Genomic DNA, 17,623 nt, shown 5'->3' with positions numbered 1-17,623 from the left:
TTTTTAGGGAGTTCTGTAATAACGAGGACCAGGGAAGAAGGCCTCTAGAGTAACTGATATTATTGGACAGTAAGATCTTCCAGAAGGTTTAATTTAATTTAAAGGGTTAAGTCACGGCAGGAGAGCTCAAAGCCGTGGTGTGCTCCTCGTCCTCCATGTCGGAAGCCAGGAACAATTCCAGTGCCCGGGACCAGCATGTGTGCAGAAAGTGTCTCCAGCTGCAGCTCCTGGAAGCCCGGGTTTCAGAGCTGGAGGGGCAGCTGGGGACATTGTGGAGCATCCGTGGGTGGAGAGTATTGTTGATAGCACATATAGAGAGGTGGTCACATCGCAGGCTCAGACTCCACAGGCAGGACGGGAATGGGTGACCATCAGGCAGAGCAAGATGACTAGGCAGGCAGTGCAGGAATCTCCTGAGGCTATTCCCCTGCAAAACAGATATACTGCTTTGGATACTGTTGGGGGAATGGCCTCTCAGGGGAAAGCAGCAACAGCCCAAATCGTTGCACCACGGTTGGTTCTGCTGCACAGGGGAGGAGTAAAAAGTGTGGGAATGCAATAGTTATAGGAGATTCGATTATAAGGGGAATAGATAGGCATTTCTGTGGCTGCAAAAGAGACTCCAGGACAATGTGTTGCCTCCCTGGTGCTAGGGTTAAGGATGTCTCAGAGCGGTTACAGGACATTCTGAAGGGGGAGGGTGAACAGCCAGTGGTCGTGGTACACATTGGTACAAACAACATAGATTTTAAAAAAGGATGAGGTCCTAAAAGCAGAATATAGGGAGTCAGGAAGTAAGTTGAAAAGTAGGACCTCAAAGGTAGCGATCTCAGGATTACTACCAGTGCCACATGCAAGTCAGAGTAGAAATAGCAGGATATATCGGATGAATGCGTGGCTGAAGAGATGGTGTGAGGGGGAGGGTTTTAGAGTCCTGGGATATTGGGACCAGTTCTGGGGGAGGTGGGACCAGTACAAACTGGACAGGTTACACCTGGGCAGGATCGGGACAGATGTCCGAGGGGGAGTATTTGCTAGAGTGGTTGGGGAGGGTTTAAACTAAAATGGCAGGGGGATGGGAACCTTTGCAAGGAATCAGAGGAGGGGGGATCAAAGACCAGAACAAAAAACAGTAAGGGGAATAAGAAAAGTGATAGGCAGAGAAATCAAGGGCCAGAATCAAACAGGGCCACAGTGGAAAATAGTGGGAAGGGGACAAGTAATGTTAAAAGGACAAGCCTTAAGGCTTTGTGCCTTAATGTGTGGAGCATTCGCAATTAAGTGGATGAATTAATCACGCAAATAGATGTAAACGGTTATGATATAGTCGGGATTACAGAGACATGGCTGCAGGGTGACCAGGGATGGGAAATGAACGTCCAGGGGTATTCAGTATTTAGGAAGGACAGATAAAAAGCAAAAGGCGGTGGAGTTGCATTGCTGATTAAAGAGGAAATTAACGCAATAGTGAGGAAAGAGTAGGAATAAATGTGTCTTTTTCCGAATGGCAGGCATTGACTAGTGGGGTACCACAGGCATCAGTATTAGGACCCCAGCTATTCACAATATACATTAATGACTTAGATGAGGGAACTAAATGTAATAGAGTCATAGAGTCGTACAGCATAGAAACAGGCCCTTTGGTCCACCGCGTCTATACCGACCATAATGCCTATCTATACTAATCCCACCTGCCTGCATTAATTCCATATCCCTCTATGCCTTGCTCATTCAAGTACCTGTCCAGATGCCTCTTAAATGTTGCTACTGTTCCTGCCTCCACCACCTCCTCAGGCAGCTCAGTCCAGATACCCACTATTCTTTGTGTGAAAAATGTACCCCTTTGATCCCCTTTAAACCTCCACCCCCTCACCTTAAATCTATGCCCTCTAGTTTTAGTCACCCCTACCATGGGAAACAGACTCTGGCTATCTACCCTACCTATGCCTCTCATAATTTTATATACCTCTATCATGTCCCCTCTCAGCCTCCTTCGCTCCAGGGAAAACAGACCCAGCCTTTCCAATCTCTCTGAATAACTCAAGCCCTCTATACTAGGCAACATCCTTGTGAATCTTTTCTGCACCCTCTCTAGCTTAATCACATCTTTCCTGTAATGCGGTGACCAGAACTGCACACAGTACTCCAAGTGCGGCCTAACCAACGTTATGTACAACTGTAACGTGACGTCCCAACTCTTGTACTCAATGCCTTGACCGATGTAGGCAAGCATGCCATACGCCTTCTTTACCATCCTGTCCACCTGTGTTGCCACTTTCAGGGAACTATGTACTTGCACTCCAAGGTCTCTCTGCTCAACAACACTCCCCAGGGTGCCGTTCACTGTTTATGTCCTGCCCTGGTTTAACTTCCCAAAATGCATCACTTTACACTTGTCTGCGTTAAATTCCATTTGCCAATCCATTGCCCACTTTCCCAGTTTATCTATATCCTGTTGTAACCTCAGACAACCTTCTTCACTAACCAATATACCACAAATTTTGGTGTCATCTGCAAACTTACTAATCATGCCCCCTACATTCACATCCAAGTCATTAATATATATGACAAACAACAGAGGGCCCAGCAACGATCCCTGCGGCACACCGCTGGTCACCGGCCTCCAATCTGAAAAACAACCCTCCACTACCACCCTCTGCCTCCTATCACCAAGCCAATTTTGTATCCAATTTGCTAGCTCACCCTGGATCTCATATGTTCAAACCTTCTGGACCAGCATACAATGCGGGACCTTGTCAAAGGCCTTGCTAAAGTCCATGTAGACAACGTCCATCGCCCTGCCCTCGACAATCCTCTTGGTCACCTCCTCAAAAAACCCAATCAAATTTGTGAGACATGATTTCCCACGCACAAAGCCATGCTGACTATCCCTAATCAGACCTAATATCTCCAAATTTGCAGATGACACAAAACTGGGTGGGAGGGTGAGTTGTGAGGAGGATGCAGAGAGGCTTCAGGGTGATTTGGACAAGTTGAGTGAGTGGGCTAATGCATGGCAGATGCAGTATAATGTGGATAAATGTGAGGTTATCCACTTTGGTAGCAAAAACAGGAAAGCAGATTATCATCTGAATGGCTATAAACTGAGAGAGGGGAATCTGCAGTGAGACCTGGGTGTTCTCGTACACCAGTCGCTGAAGGTAAGCATGCAGGTGCAACAGGCGGTAGAAAAAGCAAATGGTATGTTGGCCTTCATAGCGAGAGGATTCGAGTACAGGAGCAGGGATGTCTTGCTGCAATTATACAGGGCCTTGGTGAGGCCACACCTGGAATATTGTGTGCAGTTTTGGTCTCCTTATCTGAGGAAGGATGTTCTTGCTATAGAGGAAGTGCAGCGAAGGTTTTCCAGACTGATTCCTGGGATGGTGGGACTGACATATGAGGAGAGATTGAGTCGGTTATGATTATATTCGCTGAAGTTCAGAAGAGTGAGGGGGAACTCATAGAAACCTATAAAATTCTAACAGGACTTGACAGGATAGATGCAGGAAGGATGTTCCCTATGGTGGGGGAGTCCAGAACCAGGGGTCATAATCTAAGGATACAGGGTAAACCTTTCAGGACTGAGATGAGGAGAAATTTCTTCACCCAGAGAGTGGTGAGCCTGTGGAATTTGCTACCACAGAAAGCAGTTGAGGCCAAAACATTGAATGTTTTCAAGAAGGAGTTAGATATAGCTCTTGGGTCTAAAGGGATCAAAGGGTATGGGGCGAAGGCAGGAACAGGTTACTGAGTTGGATGATCAGCCATGATCATAATGCATGGTGGAGCAGGCTCGAAGGGCCAAATGACCTACTCCTGCTCCTATTTTCTATGTTTCTATGAAACAGGTTGGTGAGTACTTTTAACCTTTAATTTTTTTCTTTTTTCCTCTCTCTCTCCACTCGGCTATTTATTAGTGGTACCCAGGTTTATTAGTGGTACCAAGGTTTATTGTCTAATAGGTAGAGGAATGGCAGGGCTGCTTCGATCTCTGGAGTGCACATCCTGTGCTCTGTGGGAACACCAGGACACTACTTGTGCCCTGGATACCTATATGTACAGTAAGTGTCATCAGTTGCAGCAGCTCGAGCTCCTGGTTACGGAGGTTAGAGCAACAGCTGGCGTCACCGTTGCGCATCCGTGAGGTTGAGAGCTTTGTGAACAGCAGGTTTATAAATGATGTGACCCCGCAGCTTAAGAATATGCAGGGATAGAGGGAATGGGTAACTATCAGGCAGTTATGAAGAAACAGGCAGTTAGTGTAGGAGTGCCCTGAGTGTGTCTCTCTCTCTAACTGGCATTCAGTTCTGAATACTGATGAGAGTGATGGTTCATCTGGGACTGCAGCCAGAGCCAAAGCCATGGCACCATAGCTGCACAGGGGGACACAAAGAATACTGAAAGAGCAATAGTAATAGGAAATCCGATAGGGGAATAGACAGGCATTTCTGTGGCTGCAGACGTGACTCCAGAATGATGTGTTGCCTCCCCGGTGCCAGGGCTAATGATGTCACTGAATGATTGTTGAGCACCCTGAGGGGAGAGGGTGAACAGCCAGCAGACATGGTCCACATTGGTATCAAGGACATAGGTGGGAAGAGGGATGTGGTCCTGGAGAAAGTGTTTCATGAGCTAGGTAAGAAATTAGCAAGCAGGACCTCAAAAGTAGTAATCTCCAGATTATTTCCAGTACCACACACAAGTGAGTATAGAAATAGGAGGATAGCGCAGATGAATGCATGGCTGGAGAGATGGTGCAGGAGAGAGGGGTTTATATTCCTGGGATACTGGGACCTGTTCTGGATGAGATTGGACCTTTACAGGCCAGAGAGGTTGCACCTGAACAGAGCTGGGAGAAATTTCCTTGTGGGGTAATTTGCTAGTGCGATTGGGGAAGTTTTAAATTAACTTGGCAGGGGTGTGGGAATCAGGAGATCATACAAAACAGGAACAGCAAGAGAATTGGGAGAGATAGATTGCATTACAGTAAGAAATAGTAAATTATGAGGTGGGGTCAGAGTAAGAGGGAAAGTAATAAAGTCTGAATTAGGGTTATGCATGTATGTGAATGTGCGGAGTGTGGCAAATAAGACTGATGAGCTACAGGCGCAGATAGCCACATAGAAATATGATGTTTTGGCAGTAACAGCCACCTAGCTCAAAGGAGGACAGGACTGGGTGTTAAACATTCCTGGTTACAGGGTTATCAGGCAAGATAGAAAAGGAAGGGAAGGGGGAGGGGTGGCAGTTTTGATTAAGGAGAGCAATGCAGTGCTGGAGGGAGAGGATGACCCAAAGGGGTCAAGGACAGAATCTATTTTGCTGGAGCTGAGGAATAAAAAAAGGTGCAGTTACATTGCTCAGTTAGTCTATAGACCACCTACTCGTGGAAAAGATGTAAAGGGACAAATTTGCAAGGAAAGGTGCAGGAATTATAGAGTGGTTATAATAGAGGATTTTAATTATCTGAATATAGATTGGAAAGCAGTAGTGTAAAGGATATAGAGGGGCAAGAGCTGCTAGAGTGTATTCAGGAGACTTTTCTACAGCAGTATGCTTCCAGTCCAATGAGAAAGGAGGCACTGCTAGACCTGGTTCTTGGGAATGAGGTGGGCCAAGTGGATCAAGTGTCAGCAAAGGAACAATTAGGAGACAGTGATCATTATATTTTTTTATTTGTTCATGGATATGGATGTCACTGACAATGCCAGCATTTATTTCCCATCCCTAATTGCCCTTGAGAAGGTGGTGGTGAACATCCTTCTTGAACCACTGTTGTCCATGTGGGGTAGGTACACACACAGTGCTGTTGGGAAAGGAGTTTATGTTGACTATGGAAAATGACAAGGAACAATCTAGAGTAAGAATAATTCACTGGGGGGAAGCCAACTTCAATGGGGTAAAAATGGATCTGGGCCAAATAAATTGGAATCAAAGATTGGCAGGCAAAACAGTAACTGAACAATGGGCTGCCTTTAAAGAAAAGATAGTTCGGGCACAGTCAAGGTATATTCCCAAGAAGGGCAAACAAATCCAAATTTTAAATTGCATGCTGGGATGTTGGTCACCTGATCGGGTTGCGTAGTGACGTCTGGCGTTAAGGAAAAAAATCTCATCGCTGGAGAGGCGGATGCTGTTTTCTAAACTGTTACTAAACTAATGATGAAAGAGAGAGATTAAGATGAAGAAGAAAAAGTGCACTTATGCCAGATATCAGGTGGATAATACATCCGAGAACCAGGCTAAATATGGAAGGTTCAGAGGGGAAATGAAAAAGCCAATAAAAGAAGCAAAGAGAGAGTATTTTCATACTGGCAGCTAATATAAAAGGGAATCTAAAAGTCTTTGATAGACATATAAATAGTAAAAAGTTGGTAAAAGAAGGAGTGGGGCTGATTTGGGACCAAAACGGGGATTTACACATAAAGGCAGGGCCCATGGCTGACGTGAATACTTGGCATCTGTCTTTACCAAGGAAGATGATGCTGTACAGGTAATGGTGAAAGAGGAGGTAATTCAGACATTTGAAGGGTTTAAAATTGATAAGTTGAAGTTATTGGATAGGCTGCCTGGATATTGGATAGGCTGCCTACATACTGGATAGGCTGTCTGTACTTAAAGGTGATAAGACACCAGGACCAGATGACATGTATCCAAGGATACTGAGGGAAGTGAGAGTGGAAATTGCGGAGGCACTGACCATAATTTTCCAGTCTTCCTTAGATTCAAGGGTGCTGATCGAGGACTGGAAAATTACAGTCAAGTTTGCTCAAAAAAGGGTGTACAGATAAACCCAGCAACTACAGGCCAGTCAGTTTAACTCTTGTAGTGGGAAGCTTCGAGAAAAAATAACTTGGGACAAAATTAAGTCACTTGGACAAATGCAGGTTAATTAAGGAAAACCAGCATGGATTTGTTAAGGGCAAGTCATGTTTAACTAACTTGCTGGAGTTTTTTGAAGAGGTAACAGAGAGGGTTGATGAGGGCAATACTGTTGATGTGGTGTACATGGACTTTCAAAAGGCATTTGATACTTTGCCACACAATAGACATCTGAGCAAAGTTACAGCTGATGGAATAAAAGGGACGGTAGCAACATGGATACGGAATTGGCTGAGTGACAGAAAACAAAGAGTAGTCATTAATGGGTATTTTTCGGGCTGGAGGAAGGTTTGTAGTGGAGTTCCCCAGGGATCAGTGTTGGGACCCTTGCTTTTCCTGATGTATATTAATGACCTAGACCTTGGTGTACAGGGCACAATTTCAAAATTTGCAGATGATACGAAACTTGTAAACATTGTGACCTGTGAGGAGGATAGTGTAGAACTTCAAACGTACATAGAAAAGTTGGTGGAATGGGCAGACAGGTGGCAGATGAAATTTAATGCAGAGAAGTGTGAAATGATTCCTTTTGGTAGGAAGGACACAGAGAGACAATATAAAATAAAGTGTGCAGTTCTAAAGAGGGTGCAGGAGCAGAGCGACCTGGCTCTATATGTGCATAAGTGATTGAAGGTGGCAGGACAAGTTGAGAGCGTGGTTTATAGAGCACACAGCATTCTAGGCTTCATTACAAACAAAGAACAAAAAAAATTACAACACAGGAACAGGCCCTTCGGCCCTCCAAGCCTGCGTCGATCCAGATCCTCTATCTAAACCTGTCGCCTATTTTCTAAGGGTCTGTATCTCTTTGCTTCCTGCCCATTCATGTATGTCTAGATACATCTTAAAAGACGCTATCGTGCCCGCGTCTACCACCTCCGCTGGCAACGCGTTCCAGGCACCCACCACCCTCTGCGTAAAGAAATTTCCACGCATATCCCCCCTAAACTTTTCCCCTCTCACTTTGAACTCGTGACCCCTCGTAATTGAATCCCCCACTCTGGGAAGAAGCTTCTTGCTATCCACCCTGTCTATACCTCTCATAATTTTGTACACCTCAATCAGGTCCCCCCTCAACCTCCGTCTTTCTAATGAAAATAATCCTAATCTACTCAACCTCTCTTCATAGCTAGCGCCTTCCATACCAGGCAACATCCTGGTGAACCTCCTCTGCACCCTCTCCAAAGCATCTACATCCTTTTGGTAATGTGGCGACCAGAACTGCACACAGTATTCCAAATGTGGCCGAACCAATGTCTTATACAACTGTAACATGACCTGCCAACTCTTGTACTCAATACCCCGTCCGATGAAGGAAAGCATGCCGTATGCCTTCTTGACCACTCTATTGACCTGCGTTGCCACCTTCAGGGAACAATGGACCTGAACACCCAAATCTCTCTGTGCATCAATTTTCTCCAGGACTTTTCCATTTATTGTATAGTTCACTGTTGAATTGGATCTTCCAAAATGCATCACCTCGCATTTGCCCGGATTGAACTCCATCTGCCATTTCTCTGCCCAACTCTCCAATCTATCTATATTCTGCTGTATTCTCTGACAGTCCCCTTCACTATCTGCTACTCCACCAATCTTAGTGTCGTCTGCAAACTTGGTAATCAGACCACCTATACTTTCCTCCAAATCATTTATGTATATCACAAATAATAGTGGTCCCAGCACGGATCCCTGTGGAACACCAATGGTCACACGTCTCCATTTTGAGAAACTCCCTTCCACTGCTACTCTCTGTCTCCTGTGGGCCCAGCCAGTTCTTTATCCATCTAGCTAGTACACCTTGGACCCCATGCAACTTCGCTTTCTCCATCAGCCTACCATGGGGAACCTTATCAAACGCCTTACTGAAGTCCATGTATATGACATCTACAGCCCTTCCCTCATCAATCAACTTTGTCACTTCCTCAAAGAATTCTATTAAGTTGGTAAGACATGACCTTCCCTTCACAAAACATAGGAGCATAGGGTAAAAAAGCAAGGAACTTATGTTAAACTTGTATAGAACACTGGTTCAGCCTCAACTGGAGCATTGTGTCCAGTTCTGGGGACACATTTTAGAAAAGATGTGTAGACATTAGAGAGAGTGCAGAAAAGATTCACGAGAATGGTTCCAGGGATGAGGAACTTCATTTACATGGATAGATTGGAGAAGCTGGGACTGTTTCCCTTGGAGAAGAGAAGATTGAGAGGAGATTTAATAGAGATATTCAAAATCATAAGGGATCTGGACAGAGTAAATTGGGAAAGACTGCTCCCATTGGTTGGAGGATTGAGAACAAGAGGGCACCGATTTAAGGTGATTGGCAAAAGAAGCAACGGGGACATGAGGAAAACATTTTCAGACAGCGACTGGTTAGGATCTGGAATGGACTGCCTGAGAGTGTGATGGAGGTATTCAAGAGAGAATCGGATTGTTACCTGAAAAGGAAGAATGTGCAGGGCTATGGGGAGAAGGTGGGCAGTAGCTCTCGGTAAATTGTTGTTTCAGAGGCCCAGCACAGACACAACTGGGAGAATGGCCTCTTTCTGTGCTATAAACAATTTTATTCACATAAATTTACAAACACCAATATCTGACCATAGTGAAGCCCATCCACACAGTGATCTCCAGTAATCAATCCTCTATGTCAAATTGGATTCAAAATTGGCTTAGTGGCAGGAGGCAGAGGGTGGTGGTCGAGGGTTGTTTTTGCAATTGAAAGCCTGTGACCAGTGGTGTATCACAGGGATCAGTGCTGGGACCCTTACGATTTGTAGTGTACAATAATGATTTCGACATGAATATAGGAGGTATGAGCAGTAAATTTGCAGATGACATGAAAATTGGTGGTGTCGTAAATAGTGAGGAGGAAAGCCTTAGACTACAGGACGATATAAATGGGCTGGTAAGGTGGGTGGAGCAGTGGCAAATGGAGTTAAATCCTGAGAAGTGTGAGGTGATGCACTTTGGGAGGTCTAACAAGGCAAGGGAATATACAATGGATGGTAGGAACCTAGGGAGTACAAAGGGTCAGAGGGACCTTGGTTTACTTGTCCATAGACCACTGAAGGCAGCAGCACAGGTAGAAAAGGCAGTTAGGAAGGCATATGGGATACTTGCCTTTATTAGCCAGGCATAGAATATAAGATCCGGGAGCTGTATAAAACATTGGTTAGGCCACAGCTGGAGTACTGTGTACAGTTCTGGGCACCACACTATAGGAAGGATGTGATTGCACTGGAGAGGGTGCAGAGGAGATTCACCAGGATGTTATCTGGGCTGGAGCATTTCAGCTATGAAGAGAGACTGTTTAGGCTGGGGTTGTTTTCCTTGGAGCAGAGAAGGCTGAGGGTGGACCTGATTGAGGTATACAAAATTATGAGGGGTATTAATAGGATAGATGGGAATAAACTTTTTCCTTTCGCAGAGAGGTTAATAACTAGGGGGCATAGATTAAAAGTAATGAGCAGGAGGTTTAGAGGGGAGTTGAGGAAGAATTTTTTAACCCAGAGGGTGGTTGAAATCTGGAACACACTGCCGGAAGCGATGGTAGAGGCAGGAACACTCACGACATTCAAGAAGTATTTAGATAAGCACTTGAAACGCCATAACATACAAGGTTACGGGCCAAGTGCGGGGAAATGGGATTAGTTAGGACGGGTACTTGATGGTCGGCACAGGCGCATTGGGCCGAAGGGCCTGTTTCTCTGCTGTAAAACTCTATGACTCTATGTATTATCAATGACAGGAATTATGAAATAAAGCCAGACAGTGCATTCACACCAGGGAATAGGCAGCCGTATCTCAAACAGCAGCTGGAAGCAGTGCTGAACACAATGAACCTTAAAACAACAGTCAGGCAGGTACCAGAAAGGTTCTTTATGGTAAAAAGAAAATGTTTCCGGAAGCTGCCAATTCAATATGTATAATCCTTTCAGATCAAACATTAAACAGACACCTGGAGCTGGGACTCAGAAACCATCAGCTCATTTTAAATCTTGTGGGCAACAAACAGTGGGAGAAAGAAACTTTTGTTTGCCTCCAATCCCAGTAAAAACGCAGGCAGGGAGTGTGTGTGAGAGAGAGAGACAGATACTCACAGGGAGTGAGACACACACACACAAACTCACAGGGCCTGCTGGACACACACACACACACACACTGGAAATGAAAGAGACACACATGGAATGAGAGAGACACACCCACATGTACACAGGGAGTGAGAGAGACAGAGAGAGACATACACATGCGCGCAGACACAGGAAAGTGAAAGAGACACACACAGACAGAAGTGAGACACCCACACACACATGCACACACAGGGAGTGACAGAGACAAACACACAAGGCGTGATAGAGACAAACACACAGGGAGTGATAGAGACAAACACACAGGGAATGATAGAGAGATACACATAGAGGGAGTTAGAGACACACACAGGGAATGAGTGTGTGAGAGAGAGACACACACACATAGGGAGTGTGAGACAGAGACACACACATGCACACACATACACAGGGAGTGAGAGACACACACATACATACAGGGAGTGAGAGAGAGAGAGGCACACACACAAGGAGTGAGAGAGAGACACACACACACAGCGGGTGAGAGAAAGACACACACAGGGAATGAGAGACCCACACACATACAGGGAGTGATAAGGAGAGACAGACACACACAGGGAGTGAGAGACACACGGAGGAAGTGAAAGGCACATGCATGCATGCACAGGGAGTGAGAGAGACACACACGGAGTGAGCGAGAGACACACATACAGGGAGAGATATACACACACACACATGAGGTGAGAGAGGGACACACACACAGGAAGTTAAAGACATACACACACACAGGGAGTGAGACACACGCGCTCACACACAGTCAGTGAGAGACACAACACATGCACACACACACAGTGTGAGACCCACACAGGGAGTGAAGGAGACATATACACACACAGGGAGTGAGACACAGGGAGTGAGAGACAGACACACACATACACAGAAAGTGAGTGAGAGAGAGAGAGACACACACAGGGAGTGAGAGACAGACACACACACATACACAGGGAGTGAGAGACACACACACAGGGAGTGAGAGAGGGGCACACATACACAGAGTGAGAGAGAGACACACACACACACACGGAGTGAAAGAGACATATACACACACAGGGAGTGAGAGACTCACATATACGGACACTGGGAGTGAGAGAAACACACACAGGGAGTGAGAGACACACACATACAGAGAAAGTGAGAGACACACACATACAGACACTGGGAGTGAGAGAGACAGACACACACAGGGAGTGTACGAGAGGTCATAGTTTTAGGATAAGGGGATTTAAAACAGAGATGAGGAGAAATTACTTCTCTCAAAGGGTCGTGAGTCTGTGGAATTCACTACCCCAGAGTGCGGTGGATGCCGGGACATTGAGTAAATTTAAGGAGGAGATAGACAAGTTTTTAATTAGTAATGGGTTGAAGGGTTATGGAGAACGGGCAGGAAAGTGGAGTTGAGGCCGAGATGAGATCAGCCATGATCGTATTGAATGGTGGAGCAGGCTCGAGGGGCTGAATTGCCTACTCCTGCTCCTAGTTCTTATGTTCTTATGAAAGACACACACACACACACACACAGGGAGTGAGAGAGAGAGAGAGACAGACACACACAGAGGGAACGAGAAAGACACACACACAGGGAGTGAGAGAGACACACACACGGGGAGTGAGAGAGACACACACACGGGGAGTGAGAAAGAGAGAGAGACACAAAGGCCTGTCAGTACAACATTGCGACACACTTTGCCTGCAGACACTGACACTCCTACTCCCAGTAAAATCCCAGGAAGTTTCCTGCTTAGGATCTGAGCTGGAGAAATGAGAGTGACAAGAGAGTGAGAATAGAAAGCTGAATCCTGTACTTACCGGGATAGACCCAGGAAAAACACAGGGATATGGAGAAAAGAATCAGTAACATTCTGGGAATCCACTGTCCCTATTCAATCAGTGACTGGGAAAAAAACATGAGAGGGACACAACTACTGTTCATAGTCTGGTAACACAACAAATCCATCAAGACTTGATCTTACTGTCGAACTTGAACTTTGATCATTTCCTGAACATAAACTGTTGAATGAGTTGGTGGATGATTGGTCAATACACTGAAAAATATCCAATGAAAGGGATAAAGAAAGAGTCCTCCTTCCCAGTTACTAGGAAGCAGAATACAGGCAGATTGAGTTTCAGACTGAAACAGAAACTCAGAGTGAGATTGAACAGGTCTCATGACCAGCTCCAGTGTAAAAAGAGGAGACACTGGGACCCTGGGCTCCCCCCACCCCCTCACAGTAAACACACTGACACTGGTCCCACTCCCACTGGGAACTGTTAAACTGTCTCTGGTCAGACTGGAGTTATACCACAACAAGTTACAGTTATAAACCACCTTTAATATAGTGACCATCACAAAGGGGGAGACACTGGGATCCTGGGCTTCCCCCTCACAGTAAACTCATTGATGTAGAGTTTCTGCCCAGGACTACTGGATGTTTCAGTGTAAATTACTCAAAACTGATAGAACTCGCACAAAAAATCACACAATTGTAAATGCAAAATATATTAACTTTGCCCCCACACCCTGCGGCTGCATTCCCACTCATGACTCCCGAAACCCCGCTCCCCTCCACTTCCCCTGGGACTGCACTCTCACTCTTCCCCCACTCCCCCCACCCCGGGGTCACACTCTCACTCTTCCCCCACTCCCCTCACACCGGGGTCACACTCTCACTCTTCCCCCACTCCCCCCACCCCAGGGTCACACTCTCACTCTTCCCCCACTCCCCCCACCCCAGGGTCACACTCTCATTCTTCTCCCACTCTCCCCTCCCCGGGGTCACACTCTCACTCTTCCCCCACTCCCCCCACCCCAGGGTCACACTCTCATTCTTCTCCCATTCTCCCCTCCCCGGGGTCACACTCTCATTCTTCTCCCACTCTCCCCTCCCCGGGGTCACACTCTCACTCTTCCCCCACTCCCCCCACCCCAGGGTCACACTCTCATTCTTCTCCCATTCTCCCCTCCCCGGGGTCACACTCTCATTCTTCTCCCACTCTCCCCTCCCCGGGGTCACACTCTCACTCTTCCCCCACTCCCCTCACACCGGGGTTGCACTCATACTCTTCTCCCACTTCTCCCACTCCCCCCACCCCGGGATCACACTCTCACTCTTCCCCCACTCCCCTCACACCGGGGTTGCACTCATACTCTTCTCCCACTTCTCCCACTCCTCCCACCCCGGGATCACACTCTCACTCTTCTCCCACTCTCCCCTCCCCGGGGTCCCACTATTACTCTTCTCCCACTCCCCCCACCCCGGGATCACACTCTCACTCTTCTCCCACTCTCCCCACCCCGGGGTCACACTATCACTCTTCTCCCACTCCCCCCACCCCGGGATCACACTCTCACTCTTCTCCCACTCCCCCCACCCCGGGATCACACTCTCACTCTTCTCCCACTCTCCCCAACCCGGGGTCACACTCTCACTCTTCCCCCACTCCCCCCACCCCGGGGTCACACTCTCACTCTTCTCCCACTCCCTCCACCCCGGGATCACACTCTCACTCTTCTCCCACTCTCCCCAACCCGGGGTCACACTCTCACTCTTCCCCCACTCCCCCCACCCCGGGGTCGCACTCATACTCTTCTCCCACTCCCCCAACCCCGGGATCACACTCTCACTCTTCTCCCACTCCCCTCACAACAGGGTCCCACTCTCAATCTTCTCCCACTCCCCCCACCCCGGGGTCCCACTCTCAATCTTCTCCCACTCCCCCCACCCGGGTTCACACTCACTCTTCTCCCACTCCCCCCACCCCGGGATCACACTCTCACTCTTCTCCCACTCCCCCCACCCTGGGATCACACTCTCACTCTTCTCCCACTCCCCACCATGGGGTCACACTCTCACTCTTCCCCCACTCCGCTCATCCCGGGGCCGCACTCTCACTCTTCCCCCACTCCGCTCACCCGGGGCCGCACTCTCACTCTTCCCCCACTCCGCTCACCCCAGGGTCACACTCTCACTCTTCCCCCACTCCCCTCCCCGGGGTCACACTCTCACTCTTCCCCCACTCCCCTCCCTGGGGTCGCACTCTCTCTCTTTCCCCACTCCCCTCTCCGGGGTCACTCTTTCCCACCACCCCGCTTGCATCTACATTTATTGCCTGCTTCGAGCCAGAGTAAGGGACATCTCGAATTCGCATGAATGGATTTTGGTGAGGGAGGGGCCGATCCAGTCATTGTGATCCATGTTGGAAATAACTACATAGGGAAGAATTGGCAAGAAGTCCTGTTTGGTGAGTACCAGGAACTAGTAGCTCTATTAAAGCACAATTGGCATAGGGATAAGGAGATTAGGGAGATGAACACGTGAGTGAAGGAGTGGTGTGAGAAAGAAAGGTTTCATTTCATGGGACATGAACACCCGTACTGGGACAGGCAGGGAGTGTACCATTAGGACAGGCTTCGCCTGAACTGGACAGGGCCCAGAGTCCGAGTGGAAGGGATAAACAGGGTAGGACTTTAAATTAGTCAGTGTTGGGGAGGAGTTCAGGTGGAATAGATGTAGAGATAATGGGTTGAAAACAAACAAAAAGGATTGGAGTAGATTAACAGTCAGAAATTGTGCTTTAGGCACCACAGGTAAAGGGAAAATAGAAGATGTAAAGTTATTGTAGTAGGAGAGCGAAATAAGAAAAAATATGTGTAAAACATTGGAGCAGAAGAACAGGTCAGGCTGTGTGACCCAAATAAGTGTTTTTTATGCAAACACACAGAGTATAAGGAAGAAATTGAATGAATTGCAGGCAGAAGTTCATATTGAAAGATATGACATGTTCATCATGATGAGACATAACTGCAAGACAAGCCAGGACTGGAAACTGAATGTAACAGGGTGTAAAGCCGACAGGAAAGAGAGTGAAAATGGTAGAGTGGGAGGAGTCACCATCGTGATTAAGGATGAAATCACTTCAATGATGAGAGAGGATGTAACGTGAAATAAGCAGGCAGTGGGGACTTTATGGGTAGAATTAAGAAATAGAAAAGTATTTGACTGCAGTAGGAGCTGTGTATAGACCCCTGACAGCAACTGTAGATTGTATAAATGTTGAGATTAGACAAGCATGTAAGAAAGGCAGTGTGGTTTTAATGGGGGATTTTAACTTTCTTACACATTGGGATAAAGTGACTCATACATCTTAGAAAGATCGTGAATATCTTGAGTATGTCTGGAATAGTTTTCTCAAACAATATCTCCGAGAACCAACAAAACATGACAGACCACATTAGCTTTAGTTAGTAGTGTAACTGTACATAAACATTTATCAAATAGCGATAATAATATGATTAAGTTCAACCTAGTGTTTGAAAAGGAGAAACATGAAACAACAACTAAGATTCTAGATTTAGGTAACGCTGAATTCAATGGGATGACAGAAAATGTGCACAGTAAACTGGGTAAATCAGTGAATAAAAGACAAAAGATCATGGAGTCATGGAGACAAAACGGCACAGAAGGAGGCCATTCAGCCCACTGAATTCATGCCAGCTCTCTGTAGAGCTATCCACTCTGTCTAGTCCCCCGCTCGACCCGTGTAGCCATGTGAGTTTATTTCTCTCAAGTGCCTATCCAATTTTCTTTGAAATTGTTCATCATCCCTACTTCCAGCTCCATCATGGGCAGCGAATGGTCATTGCTACACACTGCGTAAAAGTTTTTCCTCACCTCCCCTCTGTAGCTCTTTCCCAAAATGTCCATCCAAGAGTGGCTCGGTAGCACCACTACTTGACCGAGCTGGCTGAGTCTTAAAGGACATAGCTGCTAGACTGGGTGTGTGGCAGGTGGTGAAGGAACCAACAAGAGGGAAAAACATACTTGACCTCGTCCTCACCAATCTGCCTGCTGGAGATGCATTTGTCCATGACAGTATTGGTAGGAGTGACGTCTCAATTCATTCCATCTTCGCTGCCTCCGGAGAATACTTGGCATCAGGTGGCAGGACCGTATCTCCAACACAGAAGTCCTCGAGGCGGCCAACATCCCCAGCTTGTACACACTACTGAGTCAGCGGCGCTTGAGATGGCTTGGCCATGTGAGCCGCATGGAAGATGGCAGGATCGCCAAAGACACATTGTACAGCGAGCTCGCCACTGGTATCAGACCCACCGGCCGTCCATGTCTCCGCTATAAAGACGTCTGCAAACGCGACATGAAATCCTGTGACATTGATCACAAGTCGTGGGAGTCAGTTGCCAGCGTTCGCCAGAGCTGGCGGGCAGCCATAAAGACGGGGCTAAAATGTGGCGAGTCAAAGAGACTTAGTAGTTGGCAGGAAAAAAGACAGAGGCGCAAGGGGAGAGCCAACTGTGCAACAGCCCCGACAAACAAATTTCTCTGCAGCACCTGTGGAAAAGCCTGTCACTCTAGAATTGGCCTTTATAGCCACTCCAGGCGCTGCTTCACAAACCACTGACCACCTCCTGGCTCGTATCCATTGTCTCTCGAGATAAGGAGGCCCAAAAGAAAAGACCACCACACAGTCCTTGTGGAGACGATGTCCCATCTTCACATTAGGGATACCCTCCATCGTGTTGTGTGGCACTATCACTGTGCCAAATGGGATAGATTTCGAACAGATCTAGCAATGCAAAACTGGGCATCCATGAGGC

The 17,623-nt window shown here is 47.1% G+C and overlaps 1 protein-coding gene across 2 annotated transcripts in view; it reads right to left on the bottom strand.

Annotated features, from left to right (window-relative positions):
* The window catches only part of LOC137346293 (class I histocompatibility antigen, F10 alpha chain-like), a 49,832-nt gene extending 36,831 nt beyond the window's left edge, over window positions 1-13,001 (bottom strand). For both annotated transcript variants that reach the window (XM_068009774.1, XM_068009775.1), the window contains exon 1: window positions 12,817-13,001. In XM_068009774.1, the coding sequence (XP_067865875.1) occupies window positions 12,817-12,868 (52 nt within the window). In that variant the 5' untranslated portion in view covers window positions 12,869-13,001. The remainder of the gene's footprint in view (window positions 1-12,816) is intronic.
* Between the last annotated feature and the right edge of the window lie 4,622 nt (window positions 13,002-17,623).

This window comes from Heterodontus francisci, chromosome 29 (genome assembly GCF_036365525.1).
Source record: "Heterodontus francisci isolate sHetFra1 chromosome 29, sHetFra1.hap1, whole genome shotgun sequence".
Classification (NCBI taxonomy): Eukaryota; Metazoa; Chordata; class Chondrichthyes; order Heterodontiformes; family Heterodontidae; genus Heterodontus; species Heterodontus francisci.
The sequence above is the reverse complement of the archived record's forward strand: the minus strand, read 5'-3'. Positions and strand labels throughout refer to the sequence as shown.